Source organism: Chiloscyllium punctatum, chromosome 1 (genome assembly GCF_047496795.1).
Source record: "Chiloscyllium punctatum isolate Juve2018m chromosome 1, sChiPun1.3, whole genome shotgun sequence".
NCBI lineage: Eukaryota > Metazoa > Chordata > Chondrichthyes > Orectolobiformes > Hemiscylliidae > Chiloscyllium > Chiloscyllium punctatum.
Genome location: NC_092739.1, coordinates 98300508 through 98319786, shown reverse-complemented (window position 1 = coordinate 98319786; position 19279 = coordinate 98300508). Strand labels below are relative to the sequence as shown.

At 38.2% G+C, this 19279-nt stretch overlaps 1 protein-coding gene across 1 annotated transcript; it reads left to right on the top strand.

Moving 5' to 3' along the window:
• The first annotated feature begins 5079 nt into the window (after nucleotides 1-5079).
• On the top strand, nucleotides 5080-18446 carry LOC140477617 (granzyme A-like). The gene is made up of 5 exons (XM_072571615.1): nucleotides 5080-5140; nucleotides 8898-9060; nucleotides 11758-11896; nucleotides 15988-16263; nucleotides 18149-18446. Exons 1-5 carry the CDS (start codon nucleotides 5080-5082, stop codon nucleotides 18329-18331), a joined length of 822 nt encoding a protein of 273 aa, XP_072427716.1. The 3' UTR covers nucleotides 18332-18446.
• Nucleotides 18447-19279: the final 833 nt, after the last annotated feature.

Here is a 19279-nt window from a genome sequence, read left to right as displayed (position 1 = left end):
GTCTCAAATTCAGCTCTTCTGTCTACGTTTGAGCCAAAGCTCAAATGAGCCTGGAGCTGAGTGGTCCCAGCAGAACCCAAACTGAGTGTCACTGTGCAGGTTATTGCTGACCAGGTGCTGATTGATAGCACTTTTGATCATACCTTCTATCAGTTCACAGATGATCAAGAGTAGACTGATGGGGCGGTAATTGCTGAGTTTGGATTTGTCCTGCTTTTTGTGTATAAGATATACAGGGGCAATTTTCCACAGTATCAGGTAAACGCCAGTGCTGTAGCTGTACTGGAAGAGGAGCAGCAAGTTCTAGAGCACAAGTCTTCAGTGCTATTGCCAGAACATTGTCAGCGCCCATAGCCTTTGCAGTATCCAGTGTCTCCAGCCATTTCTTGACATCATGTGGATTGTATCAAATTGGAGGAAGACTGGTATCTGTAAAGCTGGAAACCTGGAGAAGACCAAGATGAATTGGTCTGGGTGATGATCACTGTGAAAGTTTTGGCCTTATCTTTTGCACTGAAGTGCTGGGCTCTTGCTGTCATTGAAGGTTGGGATATTTGTGAAGTCTCCTCATCCGGCGAGTTGTTTGATTGCTCACCCTCAGATATAGGTGCTGCATTCATACCACATCCAGCCTTAATTGGTGGTGGACAATCAAACAACTCACTGAAGAAAGATAGTATGATGACTTGAATTCCGTAGCTTGCTGCAAAAATTAAACCCTAGAGTCTAATGATTTCTAGGAAACATTACTATCTCTCTTGATGGAAATATGTATGTGGTTCTTCTGTGCAAAAGGGTAGTTATTTACTGAGTATAGGACAGTTGGTCATCCATCAGCTCTGAAGCTACAAATTGCTTTCATTGACCAAGATGAGTGACTGTGGTTTCAGTTAAAGACGTGCAGAATCGTGGTTTCCAAATGACGTCCACAAACCACATATTAATAGAAAAGCATTCGCTTTGAAAATGTTTCATTAATTGAAATAAGTGAGCATAACTGTTCTACTGAAAGCACATAAAGATGATAGTGAAATTCAACTTGTTAAAGTTTTCACATAAGCTTTTAAAATGTTTAACTTCAGTCATAATTCATCTCATGGTGCTTAGCTCCTTCAATATCTCATTGTTGTTAATTTAGGTCTTAATTTAACTTTGAACATAAAGAGGTTCATTGTACATTTTGCTTTGAGATGGCAGTGCTGAGCCAGCTTCACAAATTGCAGAAGTTCATGTTGTGGAAATTCACCCATAGTTCTGCTGTGGGAACGAAACTGAAGATTTTAGCCCACTGACAGTGAAGGATTAGCAATTTATTTTCAAGTCAGGATGACATGCAATTTGGAGCAGAATGTGCAAATGATCGTGAGCCTGCAGAAAACCTTTGATGGATTGCCTTGAAAAGCATAAAGGTGGATAAATCCCCAGGATCTGATCAGGTGTACCCTAGAACTCTATGGGCGCTGACAATGTTCTAGAAATTGCACCAACGATTTGTGCTCCAGAACTTTCTGCTCCTCTTCCAGTACAGCTACAGTACTGGCGTTTACCCGATAATGTGGGAAGCCAGGGAAGTGATTGCTGGGCCTCTTGCTGAGATATTTGTATCATCGATAGTCACAGGTGAGGTACTGGAAAACTGGAGGTTGGCTAATGTGGTGCCACTGTTTAAGAAGGGTGGCAAGGACAAGCCAAGGAACTATAGACCAGTGAGCCTGACGTTGGTGGTGGGCAAGTTGTTGGAGGGAATCCTGAGGGACAGGATGTACATGTATTTGGAAAGGCAAGGACTGAATAAAGATGGTCAACATGGCTTTGTGTGTAGGAAGTCATGTCTCACAAACTTGATTGAGTTTTTTGAAGAAGTAACAAAGAGATTTGATGAGGGCAGAGCAGTAGATGTGATCTATATAGACTTCAGTAAGTCGTTCGACAAGGTTCCCCATGGAAGACTGGTTAGCAAGGTTAGATCTCACGGAATACAGGGAGAACTAGCCACTTGGATACAGAACTGGTTCAAAGGTAGAAGACAGAGGGTGGTGGTACAGGGTTATTTCTTTAGACTGGAGGCCTGTGACCAGTGGAATGCCACAAGGATCAGTGCTGGGTCCACTACTTTTCATCATTTATATAAATGATTTGGATGTGAGCATAAGAGATACAGTTAGTAAGTTTGCAGATGACACCAAAATTGGAGGTGTAGTGGACAGCAAAGAAGGTTAACTCAGATTACAACAGGATCTTGATCAGATGGGTCAATGGGCTGAGAAGTGGCAGATGGAGTTTAATTCAGATAAATGCGAGGTGCTGCATTCTGGGAAAGAAAATGTTAGAAGGACTTATACACTTAATGGTAAGGTCCTAGGGAGTGTTGCTGAACAAAGAGACCTTGGAGTGCAGGTTCATAGCTCCTTGAAAGTAGAGTTGCAGGTCGCTAGGATAGTGAAGAAGGCATTTGGTATGCTTTCCTTTATTGGTCAGAGTATTGAGTACAGTAGTTGGGAGGTCATGCTGTGGCTGTACAGGACATTGGTTCAGCCACTGTTGGAATATGGTGTGTAATTCTGGTCTCCTTCCTATCGGAAGGATGTTGTGAAACTTGAAAGGGTTCAGAAATGACTTACAAGGATGTTGCCAGGGTTGGAGGATTTGAGCGATAGGGAGAGGCTGAACAGACTGGGGCTGTTTTCCTTGGGACTTCGGAGGCTGAGGGGTGACCTTATAGAGGTTTACAAAATTATGAAGGGCATGGATAGGATAAATAGGCAAAGTCTTTTCCCTGGGGTCGGGGAGTCCAGAACTAAAGGGCATAGATTTAGGGTGAGAGGGGAAAGATGTAAAAGAGACCTAAGGGGCAACTTTTTCACGCAGAGAGTGGTACGTGTGTGGAATGAGCTGCCAGAGGAAGTGTGGAGACTGGTACAATTGCAACATTTAAATGGCATCTGGATGGGTATATGAATAGGAAGGGTTTGGAGGGACCTGGGCCGGGTGCTGGCAAGTGGGACTAGATTGGGTTGGGATATCTGGTCGGCGTGGACGGGTTGGACTGAAGGGTCTGTTTCTGTGCTGTACGGCTCTCTGTAACCTTGCTGAATTATTGCAGTGTATGTTGTAGCTGATGAACACTGCTGCAACTGTAAAGAACATTGGAACAGGAGTAGGTCATTCTGCCCTTGAGCCTGTTCTGCCATTCAGTGAGAAAATGACTGATCTGCCGCCTAACTCCGTATACCGGCTGTTGGTCCATATCCCTTAATAACATCGATCATTAAATATTTAAAGTATATACTCGAGTGATAGTCTATTTTTAGCCTACTTTTCAAGGTTAAATATACGGGGTCAAATATCACATTTTTGAATAGTGAAAATGCATGCCCATCAAAATTCATAGCGTATCATTAGCAGAAGCCATTTGATCTCTAAGCGAATAAAGAAATGAATTGTGGTAATTCTGAAAACCCGGAGGGGAACATAGCAGCCAGCCGACCGGAAGACTGGGAGCAGAGCAGAACAACCGGTACACTGGCAACTGGAGCGCGACATGATGGCTGGCACATTGACTCATAAACATTGATCTGCTTTCTGTAAAGAACTAGGATTGACTTTTACATGAGATACATGGAAAATGCCAGGTTATTAGGACATTGACTTTTACAAGAGATCGACTATTACTCGAGTATATCTGATATGTGTCTCAGATTTAAATGTAACCACTGACCTAGCTTCCACATGTCTCCTGAATGGTCTGGCCCTGATTCTCAGACTACGCCCACAGAAAGTGCTCTCTCAAATGTGTACCAATAGTGGCAAGAACGAGTGGTTAACGTAGTGAATGGGGAAGCAGGAATCAAGCTGACTGATATACCCTGGAAGGTGTCACACAACCTGAGTTTTGTTGGAATTGCACTCGTCTGGGGAAGTGGAGATTATTCCACCACTCTCCTGACTGGTGTCTTGAGATGGTGGAAAGGGTTTTGGAAATAAGAAAATGAGTTAGTCATCTCAAAAGGCCTAACATCTCTCCTGCTTTTGCAGCCATTATATTTATATAGTTGATCCAATTAAGCTTCTGGTTAATGGTAATTCCCAGGATGTTGCCAGTGGAAGATAATGATGACAACTGTATCATTTAACATCAAGTAAAGATACTTTATTATTGTCATTGGTTATGGTCATTTTGTGATACAAATGTTACTTGCCCTTATCAAACCAAGCTTTAATTTGTTCAAATCTCACACAACTGAGTTAAGAATGAAACTGATTCTAAGTATGTCATATATGTAATCTGAATGTTTAAATGAAAATGCATGCTACATATAAATTGATAGATCTAGATATCCAAAAATAGAGGCATAGAATCATGGAGCTGTACAGCATGGAAACAGACCCTTCAGTCCAACTCATCCATGCCGACCAGATATCCTAAATAAATCCAGTCCTACTTGCCAGCATTTAGCCCTTATCCCTCTTAACATTTCCTATTCATATACCCATCCAGATGTCTTTTAAATGTTGTACTTGTACCAGCCTCCACCACTTCCTCTGGCAGCTTTTGAGATGACTAACTCATTTTCTGATTTCCTCAATGTGAAACACCAGCCCCTTAGATCCGTTTTAAATCCTTCCCCTCTCACCTTAAACCTATGCCCTCAAGTTTTCAATTCCCCCACCCCTGGAGAAAGACCTTAGCTATTTATCCTATCCATGACTCTCATGATTTTATAAACCTCTGGAAGGTCACATCTCAGCCTCCAATGTTCAAGGGAAAATAGCCCCAGTCTATTCAGTCTCTCCCTATAGCTCAAAGTCTCCAACCCTGGCAATATCATTGAAAATCTTTTTTAATCCTTTCAAGTTTCATAAATGATTTTAGTGAATCATGCATTTCTTCTGACCAATGTCTGAATATTTACTACGATACCTGATCAGCTTCAGCTAGTATCACGTGACTTGCTGTAGGCAGAATTGATGCACAATGAAAAAGTTTTTCGAGATGACATCAAAGGGAACAAACCACATCCCTTTGAGCTCATTATAAATTGAATGTGAGTTTTATTTGTCACCACAAAAGAGGCAACAATGAAATCATTACAATACAATCTGTTTATTTATTTGATCGTTCTTTCCCGATCTCCAACTTGTAAGTAGCAAAATCCACAACTTTTATACTTAGCACAGATTTATATTCAGATTTATTTTAGTAATTATTGTATGGTAAAATGTTTGTCTCAAACAATTTAACTTATTCTAATAATTCTTATGTGGCAATAAGTGTGTCTGGAGATTAATCGAAATGTTCAATGATTGACATGTTAATATTTCTTCTTGACAATATTTGTTAATTATCTGGAGTGAATGTTTGAAGTTAAGATGACCTTTAATCACCTCTTCACGTTCTGAATTCTGACTTAAAAGGCATCTTGACCTTGAACATTAATGCAGTTTCTCACCACAGATGATTCCGGACCTGCTGAGTTATTCTAACATTTTGTTGTTTTATTTTTAATTCATATTTCCAGCATCTGCAGTCTTTTGCTTCTGTATTTTTGCAGCAGATATCTACTTCAAGACAATTTGATTTACTTTCATTTCTTAATCTTAAGAAATACAAATAAATTGCTACCAACATTATTCCATTCGTAATAATGAGCAGAAACAAACAGTGGTTTCTGTTGTCCACTTGAATCATGCTTCACAGAAAGAATCTCTGGCTCATAGCAATTGTGCCACTTCCATTCCTCATTCTGGTCCCATATTGCTGCAAGTCTATTTATTTCAAATGCTCATGAAATTTCAGATTTGAAGTTCATAGAGACAAATTTAACTTTGGGAGATTGTATAAAATAAAGGATGATATACAGCATCCTATTCTAAACTTCCTCAATAGGGTGAAAGTTTTAAAATTGATAAGGAAGGAGTATTGCATAGGTTTAAATTAAAACAACACATGGATGCTGGAAATTGGAAATAGACCAGAAAGGCCTGGAGAAAATCAACAGGTCTAGCCGCATCGGTAGAGAGAGAAACAGAGTTAGTATTTCAAAGCCAATATGATTTAACTTTGGAGCAAGAAAGTCGTGCTGGTCTTGAAACACTCACTGTTTCTCTCTCCACAGATGATACCATATCTGTTGAGTTGCTCCAGGTCTTCCTACTTTTATATGTATTGGATAAGCTGACTAGATTTAATATTGATAAGATGCCAGGTCCAGATGAGATGCATCCCAGGAGACTGAAAGAGAAGAGTAAAAGGTACAGAGGCACTGACCATAGTTTTAAATCTGCCTTAGACTCAGGGACTGTTCCAGAGGATTATAATTACAAGTCTTACACACTTGTTCCAAAGAAGGTATAAAGATCAACCCAGCAATTACTGGCTAGTCAGTTTTCTTTGCCTTTGGAAAAGCTTTTTGAATAATACTCCAGGCAAAACAGTCACTTCGTGTTTGGGTTCAACAATTACAGGCTTTATTTTATAAACCTTAGCTGGGATATACACAATAAAAATGCACTAAGGTCTCCCTGGTCATATTGACAATTTCCAGCCTTAATTCATACATTTCTTACACTTCATTATAATGTTTGTACAATTTTTCTTGTCACTCATGATCTTATGTCACTGGGCTAGAATTCCAGAATCCTGGGGTAATGTGCTGGGATGTGGGTTTAAATGCAGTAAAGAAAACTGGAATAAAAACTAAACAAATAATGACCATGTAACTACTGCCAATTGTCATTAAAAAAAAACTCATCAGGTTCTCTAATATTTTTTAGGGTAAGAAATCTTTCATCCTTATCTGGTCTGGCCTGCATATGACTGCAGACTCATAGTACTCTGGTTTACTGCCTGTTATTAATTTGGGATGTTCAATAAATGCTGACCCAGCCAGCAATGTCCACATCCCATCACAATTTAATTTTAAAAAGCACTTATGTCACACATCCTTATCAATAATCAGATTCTGCTCATAATCTTTTCATACTTTCATTAGCTCCCGGATATTTGTTAACACTGTCAGTCTTAATATCAATGGCCCTTCTAAGGTGCATGTCTGTGTGTGAGCAATCAGTGCAAAGTTACATGTACGGCGATCGGCATCCAGTTCCTGCCATGCATGGACCTTGGAAGCCCGTGCCACTGGAGAGAAGATGCGAGACAACACTGCTAACAATGTCTCTTACTTGCTCCCTTACCACCCTGTGACTGTTGATTCAATCTGATAAGGTTGTTCAGTTTACCAAACTGACATTCATGGTTTTGGGTTCCCTCAGAATTGGTTACATTCTTAGTTAGGTTCCTTTGGAAATTGACTACATTTTCCATTTTGCGTAGAAAAGGCGTTTGTAGCTACAAATGTCTACTCTGAACTATTAGTGTACACTTAAATGTCAAACTTTATGAATTGTCTCACTTCAATCAGTTTAGGAACGTAGGTTAATTAAGGAAAGCCAGGAACAGAGCAAATCATTTTTTACTAACTTGGTTGAGATTTTGATTATGTAATGGAGAGGATTGATGGTAATCTTGTTGATGTGATGCACAAGGACCTCGAAGAGGCACTTAATAAGGCATCACACTGCAGAGTTTTGTGAAAAGTCAAATGACAAAAAGTGGAGGTCACTGCATTTTGGACTGGAGGTTTGCAATGGAGTTCCCCAATGTTGATGTTCAGAGCCCTGTTTTTCCAGATATAAAATAATGCATTAGACATTGGGGAACAGGTCACAATATTGACATTGGTGGATGATACAAAACTTGAAAATTATGAACTGAGAGGAAAGTAGTGTAGAACTTCAGATGAACATAGGTTGGTAAAATGGGCTTAAAGGCAGCGGTCAACATCTAATGCAGAGAATTGCGAAATGATTAATTTTGGTCAGACGAACGCAGAGAGACAATATTAAATAAAAGGTACAACTCTTGTAGGGAGTTCAGGAGCAGAAGGATTTATATGCATAATCACAGAAGATGACAGGACAAGTTGAGATATAATTAATCAAGAATACAGTAGTTTTAGATTTATACATTGAGGCACAGAGTACAAAGTTAAGTTATAAAAATAGAAAGTGCTGAATAACAGAAAGCTTTGCAGCACCTGTGAATAAAAAAGCATTAACATGGTGAGTCCACTTTGAACTCTTCCAAAACCACTCTTAATCATTATATTGTGCTTAATAATTTTGAATGACCTTTTTAGCAAAAAGCCTGAAATAAACCATTTTTTGTGGTATAATGTCACCATGGTTCGAAATATTTGCCTTTGATTTCAGGAACAGATTTCATGATTGTGACAATGATCATATTTCGCAAAACTGAGACAAGAGATTATTATGAATGTGTTATTATGATTTCAGAAGGATTCAAGAAGGCAGCCCAACACCTGTGCTAGGGATGGGCGATAAACATTGACCCAACGAGTTAAGCCAACATCCCACTATCAAATTTTTATAAATCTCGAATTCTAACCTTATCATGGAGGAAATGCCATTACTAAAACAACTGAAGATGGTTGGGGCTAAGACACTACCCTGAGGAACTCTGATATTGATGGCTTGCACCGAAACAATATGTCTTCAAAAATGACAACCATCTGCTTATGCATTAGATATGACTGCAGCTTGTTGAGAAATTTATCCTGACAACACTGATGTTAATTTTAACTAAAGTTCCTTGATGCCCCAATCAGTCAAATGCTGCCTTGATATCACAGCCTGTTACTGTCACCTCAATTTGATTACTATGCTTTAGTTATGTTACAATTATATGAAACCATATCGCATTTGAACAAATCCTGGAGGTGAATATGGGAGGAATCCTATGTAAAGATGTATCTATAATAATTTAGTGCCCATTTCAGTAACTTAATAACCATACAACATCTTTCTTTAAAATACAGATCATGGTGTGGAAATTATTGGAGGACATGAAGTTGAACCCCATTCAAGACCTTATATGGTCTCTATCCAAGGTTATAATTGTAAAACAAAGTGTTACATACATCATTGTGGAGGGGTTTTGATCAGTCCCAAATGGATACTGACAGCAGCACATTGTAAATTGTAAGTTGTCATGTGTATGGCTATAAATGAAGTCTTATTATGTTTATTGACTCAACTTTGTAAATTGTATGTCCCCCACACCCAGACCACATTAACTACTTCTAATTGTTTACTTTTATAGATGATCTTATTGCTAGATGGCAAACATGATATAGCTCTTTAATGTGAGCATGGTTTTATTTGATAAGTTGTTCCTCTGAAATTCATGAAAACTCGCAGTTGTGCCTTTGAGAATATTTTTGTCTCCTTCTACTTGTCCAGTTTGTAAGCTTGCTCGATCATTGGTTTGCAGGATTGTATAGATCTAAAAGGAACAAATACTATTCTAGTAACAATTTATTAATGACTTTGCTGTGTTTTTACATGTCACAGCTATGAGAAACGTGATTATTTTGATAATCTTCTGAGCAATTTACTGTTTAAACAAAATGACCATGGCACATACTTGCATGTATAACTTGCATGAATAATAGCTTGATGACACCAATGTCAAGTTCTCTTATCAAACTAACGTGTATCAATAAGAATACAGTGAGTCTGTTTTCATGAATATGGCCTTGTTATTGAAGCCTTACTATAAGCTGCAGGGATCACAAAATCACCAATGAATCTTTTTCACAGTAAGCAAATTGGCCAGGACAGAACTGTACAAAATAGAGCTCAACTTGGGCAATGCTTATTGGGATTGTAGTTTTAGAAACAGGAATTAGCTAGGCATCTGCATATATGATCTTCTTCAACTTCTTCCATCAGGCAGAAGATACAGAAGCCTAAACACATGCACCAGCAGGTTCGGGAACAGCTTCTTCCTGGCCATTATTAGACTATGAATAGACTCTCTAGCCTCAAGCAATGCTGATCTTGCTCACGCTGATCTAACCTAGCAACGTAACCTGTATGCCTCGAAGTCTTTTTAAATCCTTACTTATTATTATCTTCTTTTTCTGGTCGTAAACAAAGCTTTCCACTGTACCTTGGTACATGTGATAATAAATCAATCAATAAATCAATAATATTGGATATTATAGAGTCATAGAGTCATAGAGATGTACAGCATGGAAACAGACCCTTCGGTCCAACCCGTCCATGCCAACCAGATATCTCAACCCAATCTAGTACCACCTGCCAGCACCCAGCCCAATTCCCTTCAAACCCTTCCTATTCATATACCCATCCAAATGCCTTTTAAATGTTGCAATTGTACCAGCCTCCACCACTTCCTCTGGCAGCTCATTCCATACATGTACCATCCTCTGCATGAAAAAGTTGCCCCTTAGGTATCTTTTATATCTTTTCCCTCTCACCCTAAACCTATGCCCTCTAGTTCTGGACTCCCTAACCCCAGGGAAAAGACTTTGTCTATTTATCCTATCCATGCCCCTCATAATTTTGTAAACCTCTATAAGGTCACCCCTCAACCTCCGATGCTCCAGAGAAAACAGCTCAAGCCTGTTCAGCCTCTCCCAAAAGCTCAAATCCTCCAACCCTGGCAACATCCTTGTAAATCTTTTCTGAACCCTTTCAAGTTTCACAACATCTTTCCAATAGGAAGGAGACCAGAATTGCATACAATATTCCAACAATAGCCTAACCAATGTCCTGTACAGCCGCAACATGACCTCCCAACTCCTGTACTCAATACTCTGACCAATAAAGGAAAGCACACCAAACACCTTCTTCACTATCCTATCAACCTGTGACTCCACTTTCAAGGAGCTATGAACATGCACTCCAAGGTCTCTTAAGGATACTGATTGAGGATGATCAGCCATGATCATAATGAATGGTGGTACTGGCTCGAAGGGCAGAATGGCCTACTCCTCCACCAATTGTCTACTGTCTATTGTATTGGGTTGATGCTGAGCTTTGGAATAGACAAGTTTCTTTCTGTGCGTGAAACAGAAGGATGTGGGTGAAGACTGGAATTCTCTACATTGAGAATTCCTCAGATCCAGCATTGCTAACATCACTGATGGTGGTACACCTGGTGGTATGGGAGAACACCACTGACACAGAGGCTAAGGAATGACCAACTACCTCCCAAATTGTACAGAGTTACTGGCCAGATATGCTGTCCCAACCTCAGCTGGAATTTCCACATTGAATATTTTTTAACTGATTTCAATTTTATTTTTACCGATTAGATAAAAACCACACTTCCTATTGTGTGTATCTTTTTCTTTAGATTTAACAATACTGTATATATGTTAAACAAACGAAAAATGTAATTACTGCAAGTCTGAAATAAAAACTGAACATTTTGGAAATGTTCAACAAATTAGTTAGTATCTGATGAAGCATTTAAGTAAAATGCCAACTTTTCGGGTACTGACTAAGCTGCTCTTTCAATGCAATATCAATGTATGTTGGGGTGGAACACAGAGCTACACAAGAGCTACACAATGTATAATGGGGTACAGAAAGATTGTAAAGATATAGATGCAGATGATAGCAAATTCACTTGGGTTCAGATTGGCAGAGACAAATTGAACCAACTGGTCTTTTTCTGCAGTGTGCACTCAAGCTTTGACTTAAGTATGAAAGAAATAGTAAATAAAATGCGTTGCTCAATTTTGTTCAGCTTGTCATTTTTATACTGTTTGAAACCCCAATTGTTTCTTTTCTCATGATTGCCTCAAGTGTGTTTTGTTTTGATGAAAGTGAAGTATAATGATCTGTCCATCTGATGAAATGCAGGCATAGACAGTTTCAAGTTGTTCTTGGAGCACATTCTCTTAAGAATGAGAAAAGTCAACAAAAACTTCGGGTCAAGAAGCAGTATGCACATCCAGAATTTGACCATATAATTCCAGACAATGACATCATGCTACTTAAAGTATGAATTTTAATTATTTTGTTCCAATTCTTTTGTGGTGTTTCAAGCTTTTAATCTGGATAAAGAAGCATTTCATTTCATAGAAAAGTAACAGCTTTATGTGATCTAATTCTTAGAGTTAATTTAATCGATACAAATAATTGAGGTCTGCCAGTTTTATCAGTTAAGTTACAACAAACATTAAGATTCAGACACACACAAAAAATTGTTTTGTGCTGTATTTTTTCATGCGTGAGAACTGATAATGAAGATTGGCAGCTCTGAAAGGGCATCAAATTTGAACATGATTATGTCACAGAAACACAGAACTTTTATAGAATGGAAGAGGCCATCAGGCTATCATGCCTGCACTGGCTCTTAAATGACCATCATTCCTTCGTGCCAACATCAGCTTTTTCCTATAACCTTGCATGCTATATATCCATTTGGATGCTTCCAGTAGACATGCTTCCTCCATATTTCCAGACAGTGCATTTTATACCCTACCTCCTTACTGTGTGAGAAAGATTTTTCTCATATCACCCTCACTTCTTTGACACATCACTTCAAATTTATGCCCTCTGCTTTGTTTTACTTTATGAGTGGAACAGTTTCTCCTATCCAGTCCATCAAGTCCACACGTGATTTTGAAACCATATATCAAATCTCCTTTCAGCCTCCTCCTCTCCAAGAAGAACAGTACATGCCAAACTTCAGATCATGAATATATATTAGGAAAATACACTGGGGAGGCATGGTGGCTCAGTGGTTAGCACTGCTGCCTCACAGCATGAAGGGCCTGTTTCCACACTGTAGGAAATCTAATCTAAAAGAAACAAGAATCTCAATAATGGCACTTGTGGAACTGCATCACAAACATTCCTCCAGCAGAAAAATATCCATTGATCATTAGTCTCTGTTTCCTATTACTTAGTCAATTTTGTATTCATGTTGCTACTGTACCATACTGTGACCTTCAACTTTACTCATAAATCTGTTGTGTGGTCCCATATCAAATGCCTCTGTGTATTTGTGGTGCACACAACAGCAACAGCTCCATGAATGACCTTTTCTGTTACCACTTCAGAAAATTCCAGCATTTTGTTAGAACTTCATGCCAATGTTTTCTAATCAACTCACTTTTTTCCATGTGATTTTCAATTCTATCCTACATATTTGTTTCTACCAAAGTTGAAATGATTTGTCTGCAATCGCTGGGATTATCCTTACAACCTTTCTTGAAAAATTTACAGTTCCCCAGTCTTCTCTAACCTCCCCCCAAAGTCAAGGGAAGAAGAAAAGATTATGGCCAGCACCATATATGTCAATGTTATTGTTAACTTTGAATGATTCTCGAGACAAAGTTTTCTCTTCTGTCCCTGGCCTGGACAGCGCCACCACTTTTGTAAAGACAAATAAAAAGTATTCATTTTATACCTCAGCCATGCCACTTGCCACCATTAATAAATCTTTTTTGATTTCTAATTCGCCCTATTCCTCCTTTAAACACTCTTGTAATATTCATATGCCATAAAAGGCAATGGGACTCAACTTTATGTTAGCTGCTAGTCTTTTCTCATAATCCCTCTTTGCTCCTTTTATTTGCTTTCTCAACTTTTCATATTCCTCATGGTTTTCAATTGCATTTTCTATCTTACACCTGTCATAAGCACACTTTTTATTTCTCATTTTAATTTCTACATCTTTGTCATCAGGTAGGTCTGTCAGCTCTATCAGGAGCACTATCTAGCACACATAGACAAGAATAACTGAAAAAGGGTCACTGGACTCAAAGTGTTAACTCTGTTTATCTTTCCTACTTGCTGTCAGGCGTGTTGAGTTTCTCCAGCACTTCCTGTTTTTGTTTTGGATCTCCAACACCCGTAATAACTTGCTCACTAATGCACAGTTTGTGTTCCATCTAGACTACATGGGTCTACACCTTATTTGGTTTAAATCCAGTTAAGAGAGTAAAATAAGAGTTGAAAGTGATGAAACTGAGCAGATCTCACAGCATCAGTGGATAAAAAAAGAGTTTTTGAGCCCAGCAATCATTTGTCAGTCTTTTCTAGTGCCTGGTTGATGCCAAGTGGTCTGTCCAATTTCTTCATTGAGACTTTTCAGCAATTTATATAATTTAGTGGCCATTTTTCAGGGCAGTCATTGACCACGTTGCTTGACTGGAGACACATGTAGGCCAGACCAGGTGAAGATGACAGATTTACTTCTCTGAAGGACATTAGTGAACAAGTTAGACATTATTAAGACTATCATGGGATTTATGTGACACATCTGTCCCCTTTGAGATCCAGAGATATTCTCTCTGATTTCCCCAACCAAGATGGAATGATATCATCAAATTGCATGAAATTTAATGTGGTGTCAAAATTTAGAGCTTCCAGGAACATTACTAATGCAACAATGTCCAAAATAATTCTGATGTTCTATACTGTGTTTGGGTAACTTTTTTTATTTCTCCACAATTTTCTTTATATTTTGATATTGTCTAAATATAATTTACAATGTTCAAGATATCATTAAATGAATTTTGTGAATTGTTAATTGTTCTCTGGCTAATATACATAAATGATAGTTGGATTGCTTCAAATTTTAATTTTTATACATGATGAGGGAGTTAGAGAAGAGATCTGATTTAAGTTTCATGCTATTCTTGTACCTGATCATTTATATTGATTTCTGTGTGCTTTTGACAGTTTTTATAAATTGGCATAGATTAGATTACTGAGAGTGTAGAAACAGGCCTTTCAGCCTAACGAGTCCACACTGACCAGCCGAAGCGCAACCAACCCAGACCCATTCCCTTACATTTCACCCCTTCACCATGGGCAATTTAGCATGGCTAATTCACCTAACCTGCACATTTTTGGACAGTGGGAGGAAACCAGAGCACCCGGAGGAAACCCACGCAGACACGGGGAGAATGTGTAAACTCCATACAGTCAGTCACCTGAGGCGGGAATTGAACCTGGGTCTCTGGTACTGTGAGGCAACCACTGTGTCACCATGCCGTCCGTAGGTTAAAGAAACTGTAAGATATTTAGTCAGCATAATAGGCAGTAAAGCAGTGTAAATGTTGTGCTCCCCTGGCAGCCATGTAGTTTGAGGAGAGTCCTTCTCAGTGCAAGCTAACCCAATCCTAACCACATTTGTATATTCTGACCAAATCCCCACATTGTCTTTTTCTTCATCGACCTACCCAATTTAATATTGAAGGGCAGAATATTTTCTGCATCAACAACTAAACCTGAAATTGTGAAACCTGTTGTCTCTCAGTTCCACAGCTCTCTGTAAGCAAGTTCCACCAACCTTGCTTACTGATTTTTTTTTATGTTTAGCTTTTATTCTTTCAATTATTAGAAAGACTGCTGCCTTCTATTTTGTTTGGTCCCTTCACGGCTCATAACTCCCTTCACAACATTTATTATAATCCACCCAATAATCTATCTAATAGAAGTGCCTTCATTTGTTAATTCCTTCATACTTCAAAAAATAATTTAGTTTTTGTGATGATTCTTGCACTAGGTAGTTGTGTAACACTTGCTTCCCCATTGTTGCCCCTCTAAAGCCTTAATATACTTGCCATAGTGTGCAACACAATTCTGCTGTTCTCTAATCATAGTCTTATTATTGTTTTATATTGACTCATTATTAGCTCTTGGTTTTTAATTTTATACGTTGTGAGATAAAATCTAGAATTTTATTAGTTTCTTCTAACCTTTTTAGGGCCAAATTGGGGCCAAAGGCTTTAAAGTTCTGTGAACTAAATACTTTCATTGGTCTTGTGGTATTGTGCACACTTCTACTCAATTCATAATTCCTACAATCTTTTTGAAACTCAACTGACATTGAATTCTATTGATTATTTTCTCCCTTATTCCTGCATACCATGTTTAGTTTTCTAAAAAAAGAATGATAGTATAATCTATCTACTCCAAACCATGGGAATGTTCAAACCAAAGGAGAAAACAATTATAGGGCAGGTTTCTTACAACTTGAAAATTTCACTCCTCCTTTGGAATAAAGTAATAGTACAAAACTCTCTTTACCTTTTGAAAATCATAAAATGCTAATTTATTGATATTGTACCACAGCTTTCCGGCAAAGCAAAGCTTAACAAATATGTGCAACTGCTTGCACTACCGAAAAATGACAGTGAAGATGTGAAACCTGGAACTCTCTGTACAGTGGCAGGATGGGGAGCAACAGCAAAATTACAACCTCCATCTGACACACTTCAAGAAGTGAAGCTAAGTGTAATAGATAGGAAAGAATGCAAAGTTAAGGATCATTCTTCTAATTGTGAGCTTGTAATAACTAAGGATATGATCTGTGCTGGTGACAGCAAACACAAAAAAGACTCATACAAAGTGAGTATACTGTAGTAGCTGATATCATAGAGTCATAAGAATAAACTAATTGAAGTTTTACAGAATGGAAAGAAGTTCTTCCGTCCATCATGTGCATGCCAGTCATCAAACATTTATCCAATTTAATACCATTCCTGACCCTTAACTTTGCATGCTATACCATTTCAGTGTTCATCTAAATGCTTCTTCAATACCTTGAATGTTGCCACCATTTTAGACAGTGAATGGCTGATACCTAATACCCTCTGGGTGAAAAACCTTTTCCTTCAATCCACTCTAAAGTAAGCAGCTCCTTACTTTAAAGCTGTGTTTCCTGGTTAAAGAATCATGAAGCTTTTGGAATTTGTGTAAGAAGCTGGTATTAAGTGCCATCTCCCACATAATAAGCTGAGCAAAGAAAACAGTTTAAAACAGAAAGCCTTTCTAAAAGGCATTCAACTTAAAACTTATTAAAATGATAAAAGGCCATGGAATTAAGAGGAAAGTAAAGGATTGAATATGGAACGGTAATGTTATTTTGATGCTTTTCAGAGAAGTCATAGGGTGCAGTGATGGTCCCCCAAGATTATTTTTGGATCCTTTACTGTTGTTACATTTCACATGACATCGACTCAGATGTAGGGAGTAGCATTATAAAATGTTCAGAGATACAAAACTTGTAACCAATAATGATAAGGACGGTTCCAGAATTCAGGAGGTCACAGGCAAGAAGTTAAAATGGACACAGAAATGGCAGATAGACTTCAATGGAGACTGCAGAGAAAAGTGAAGTTGAACACTTTGCGAAGACCAGAACAGAAAGAAATATTTTCTATAAGTGGTATGACTTTGAAAATTGTTGATAAGCAAAGGGACCTATGTGTTGATAATGTTTTTAAAAAACAAAATGGGTTACTTTTGTTTATAAACAGTGGCATAGAATGCAAAAGGAAAGAGATCATGGTGAAATATTAATCATCATTGTTTAGAATTCTGCAGGAGAACTGAGGACATTTCTAGCACCAAAATTCAGGCATGATGCAAAAGATCAAGATGTTGAATAAAGGTTAACCAGGATGTCATCAGGGATGAGACATTTCAGTTATGAGGAGAGATTAAAGTTAGGATGTTCTTCAGTGAACATAAGAGTGACCTCACCGTGGTTTTCAAGATAATGAGAGCTTTGATAGAAGACAAAATCAAAATCAAAAGACACTGGGTGATAGTCCAACAGGTCTATTTGAAACTACAGGTTTTCTGAGCTCCCCTTCTTCCTTAGGCAGTTGAGGAAGGAGCCAGGGCTCTGAAAGCTTGTGGCTTCAAATAAGCCTGTTGGATCTAACTCAGTGTCATTTGATTTTTGACTGTGTCCATCCTAGTCCAAAACATCTTTGATAGAGGAACCAAATTAAAGCTGTTCTCCATGGTGACATTTTTGCTCAATAGCAAGAATTCATCGATTCACAAGGATTAGCAATCAATCAAGAGAGGAGAAGAAAATTTCTTTCATTTAATGATTTATCGATATGTGGAACATTGGAAAGTTACTGGAGGCTGATTCTATAAATCGTTTAAAAAGGAGTTGGACTGTTGTTTGAGGATGGGAAGTGACACGATTATCAAAGAAAAGCAGGGATATGGGAGTCCAATAACCCATTCACAGGTATATCAAATCAAATGGCCTCTATTGTATTGTAAGATTCTGTGATTGTTTGAAGTGAGAAGTATCCATGATCCATTACAATTATTCACTTAATTGTGTATATGTTTTAACATTGTTGTAAAGCTTAGTGTATACATACATACTAAGCACAGTTCAACATGACAGGAATATATTGCAATATAATCAGATTCAAATTTAGCCAATTTGACTTAATTATTGTATTTTGCATTTCTCTTTTTCCAGGGTGATTCAGGTGGTCCTTTAATTTGTAATAACAAGTACAAAGGCATTGTGTCGTATGGTCCTCCTGATCTAACCACCAAAGAGCCTGGGATTTACACTCGCATATCAAAGAAATATCTTGACTGGATTGCAAATATAATTGGTGTTGAAACTTCCAATATGACAGCTGAAGGTTTCTACTGAGTGTTGAGTCTTACTGCTACTTGGTTTTGCTTTTATCAACTTGTCATTAAATTGCTTTGCTTCAGGAAGGACCTGCATACTCTTTACTCATGTCTTTGCATGCCCTGTAGCACATTCAGGTATAATAAAAAACTCAAATGTGAAATTCTCAGTATAAAATGCATCCCGTTTCATTAACTGAATCCTCAGGCAAGAGTTGTGAGTTGTGAAAATGGGTCAAAGTGAAATAGGTAAGTGAGGTTTTCAATTGAAATTTTAGTAATAGGTTTGGCCTGGTTTTTAATTAGATAGAATCTAATAGATTCTGTAAATCTCTGAGCTTTTGAACTGACATCCATCACATATCAGCAAATTGATTCATAATATGGGGGCTAAAAATCCTCCAAAAGCTTACAAGGCATTGAAGACCTCAAGACCATAAGTGATATGAGATTCCAGATGGGAAGATAAGTTGGCACCAATTATTGTGTCTCCCTATCTTTACCAGTCCTACACCTACAGCTACCAGAGAAACAGTTATTCACAGCAGAGGTAACTACAGTCCCAAAGTAATGAGCAGAAACAGCCACTGTCACCAGTTGGGATTGACTGATGGCAGGGAACATTCAACAAAACTTTGCAGGGTTTGGTGAATATGGGGCCATCTGTGTTGTGTCACACTGAGGGTCACAGATAGACAATGCAAATTACAACATACAAACATAGACATGAATGTGTCGATCATAGACATTGGGCTGATTTTTATGTTTTTTATTTTGGCTAAATCTAAGCTGTGCCTTTTTTTTTGGAGGGATTTCTGCCTCTTTTGCCAGAGATTCCCTCTGCTGGTCCTACACACCTAAACCATTGACCAAGATGGGCAGAGTCAGTGATGGGCAAAAATGGAGTGTGCATGTTTGCTAGGCACTATGATATTAATGGGACAAAATACATAAATCGATGATTTTC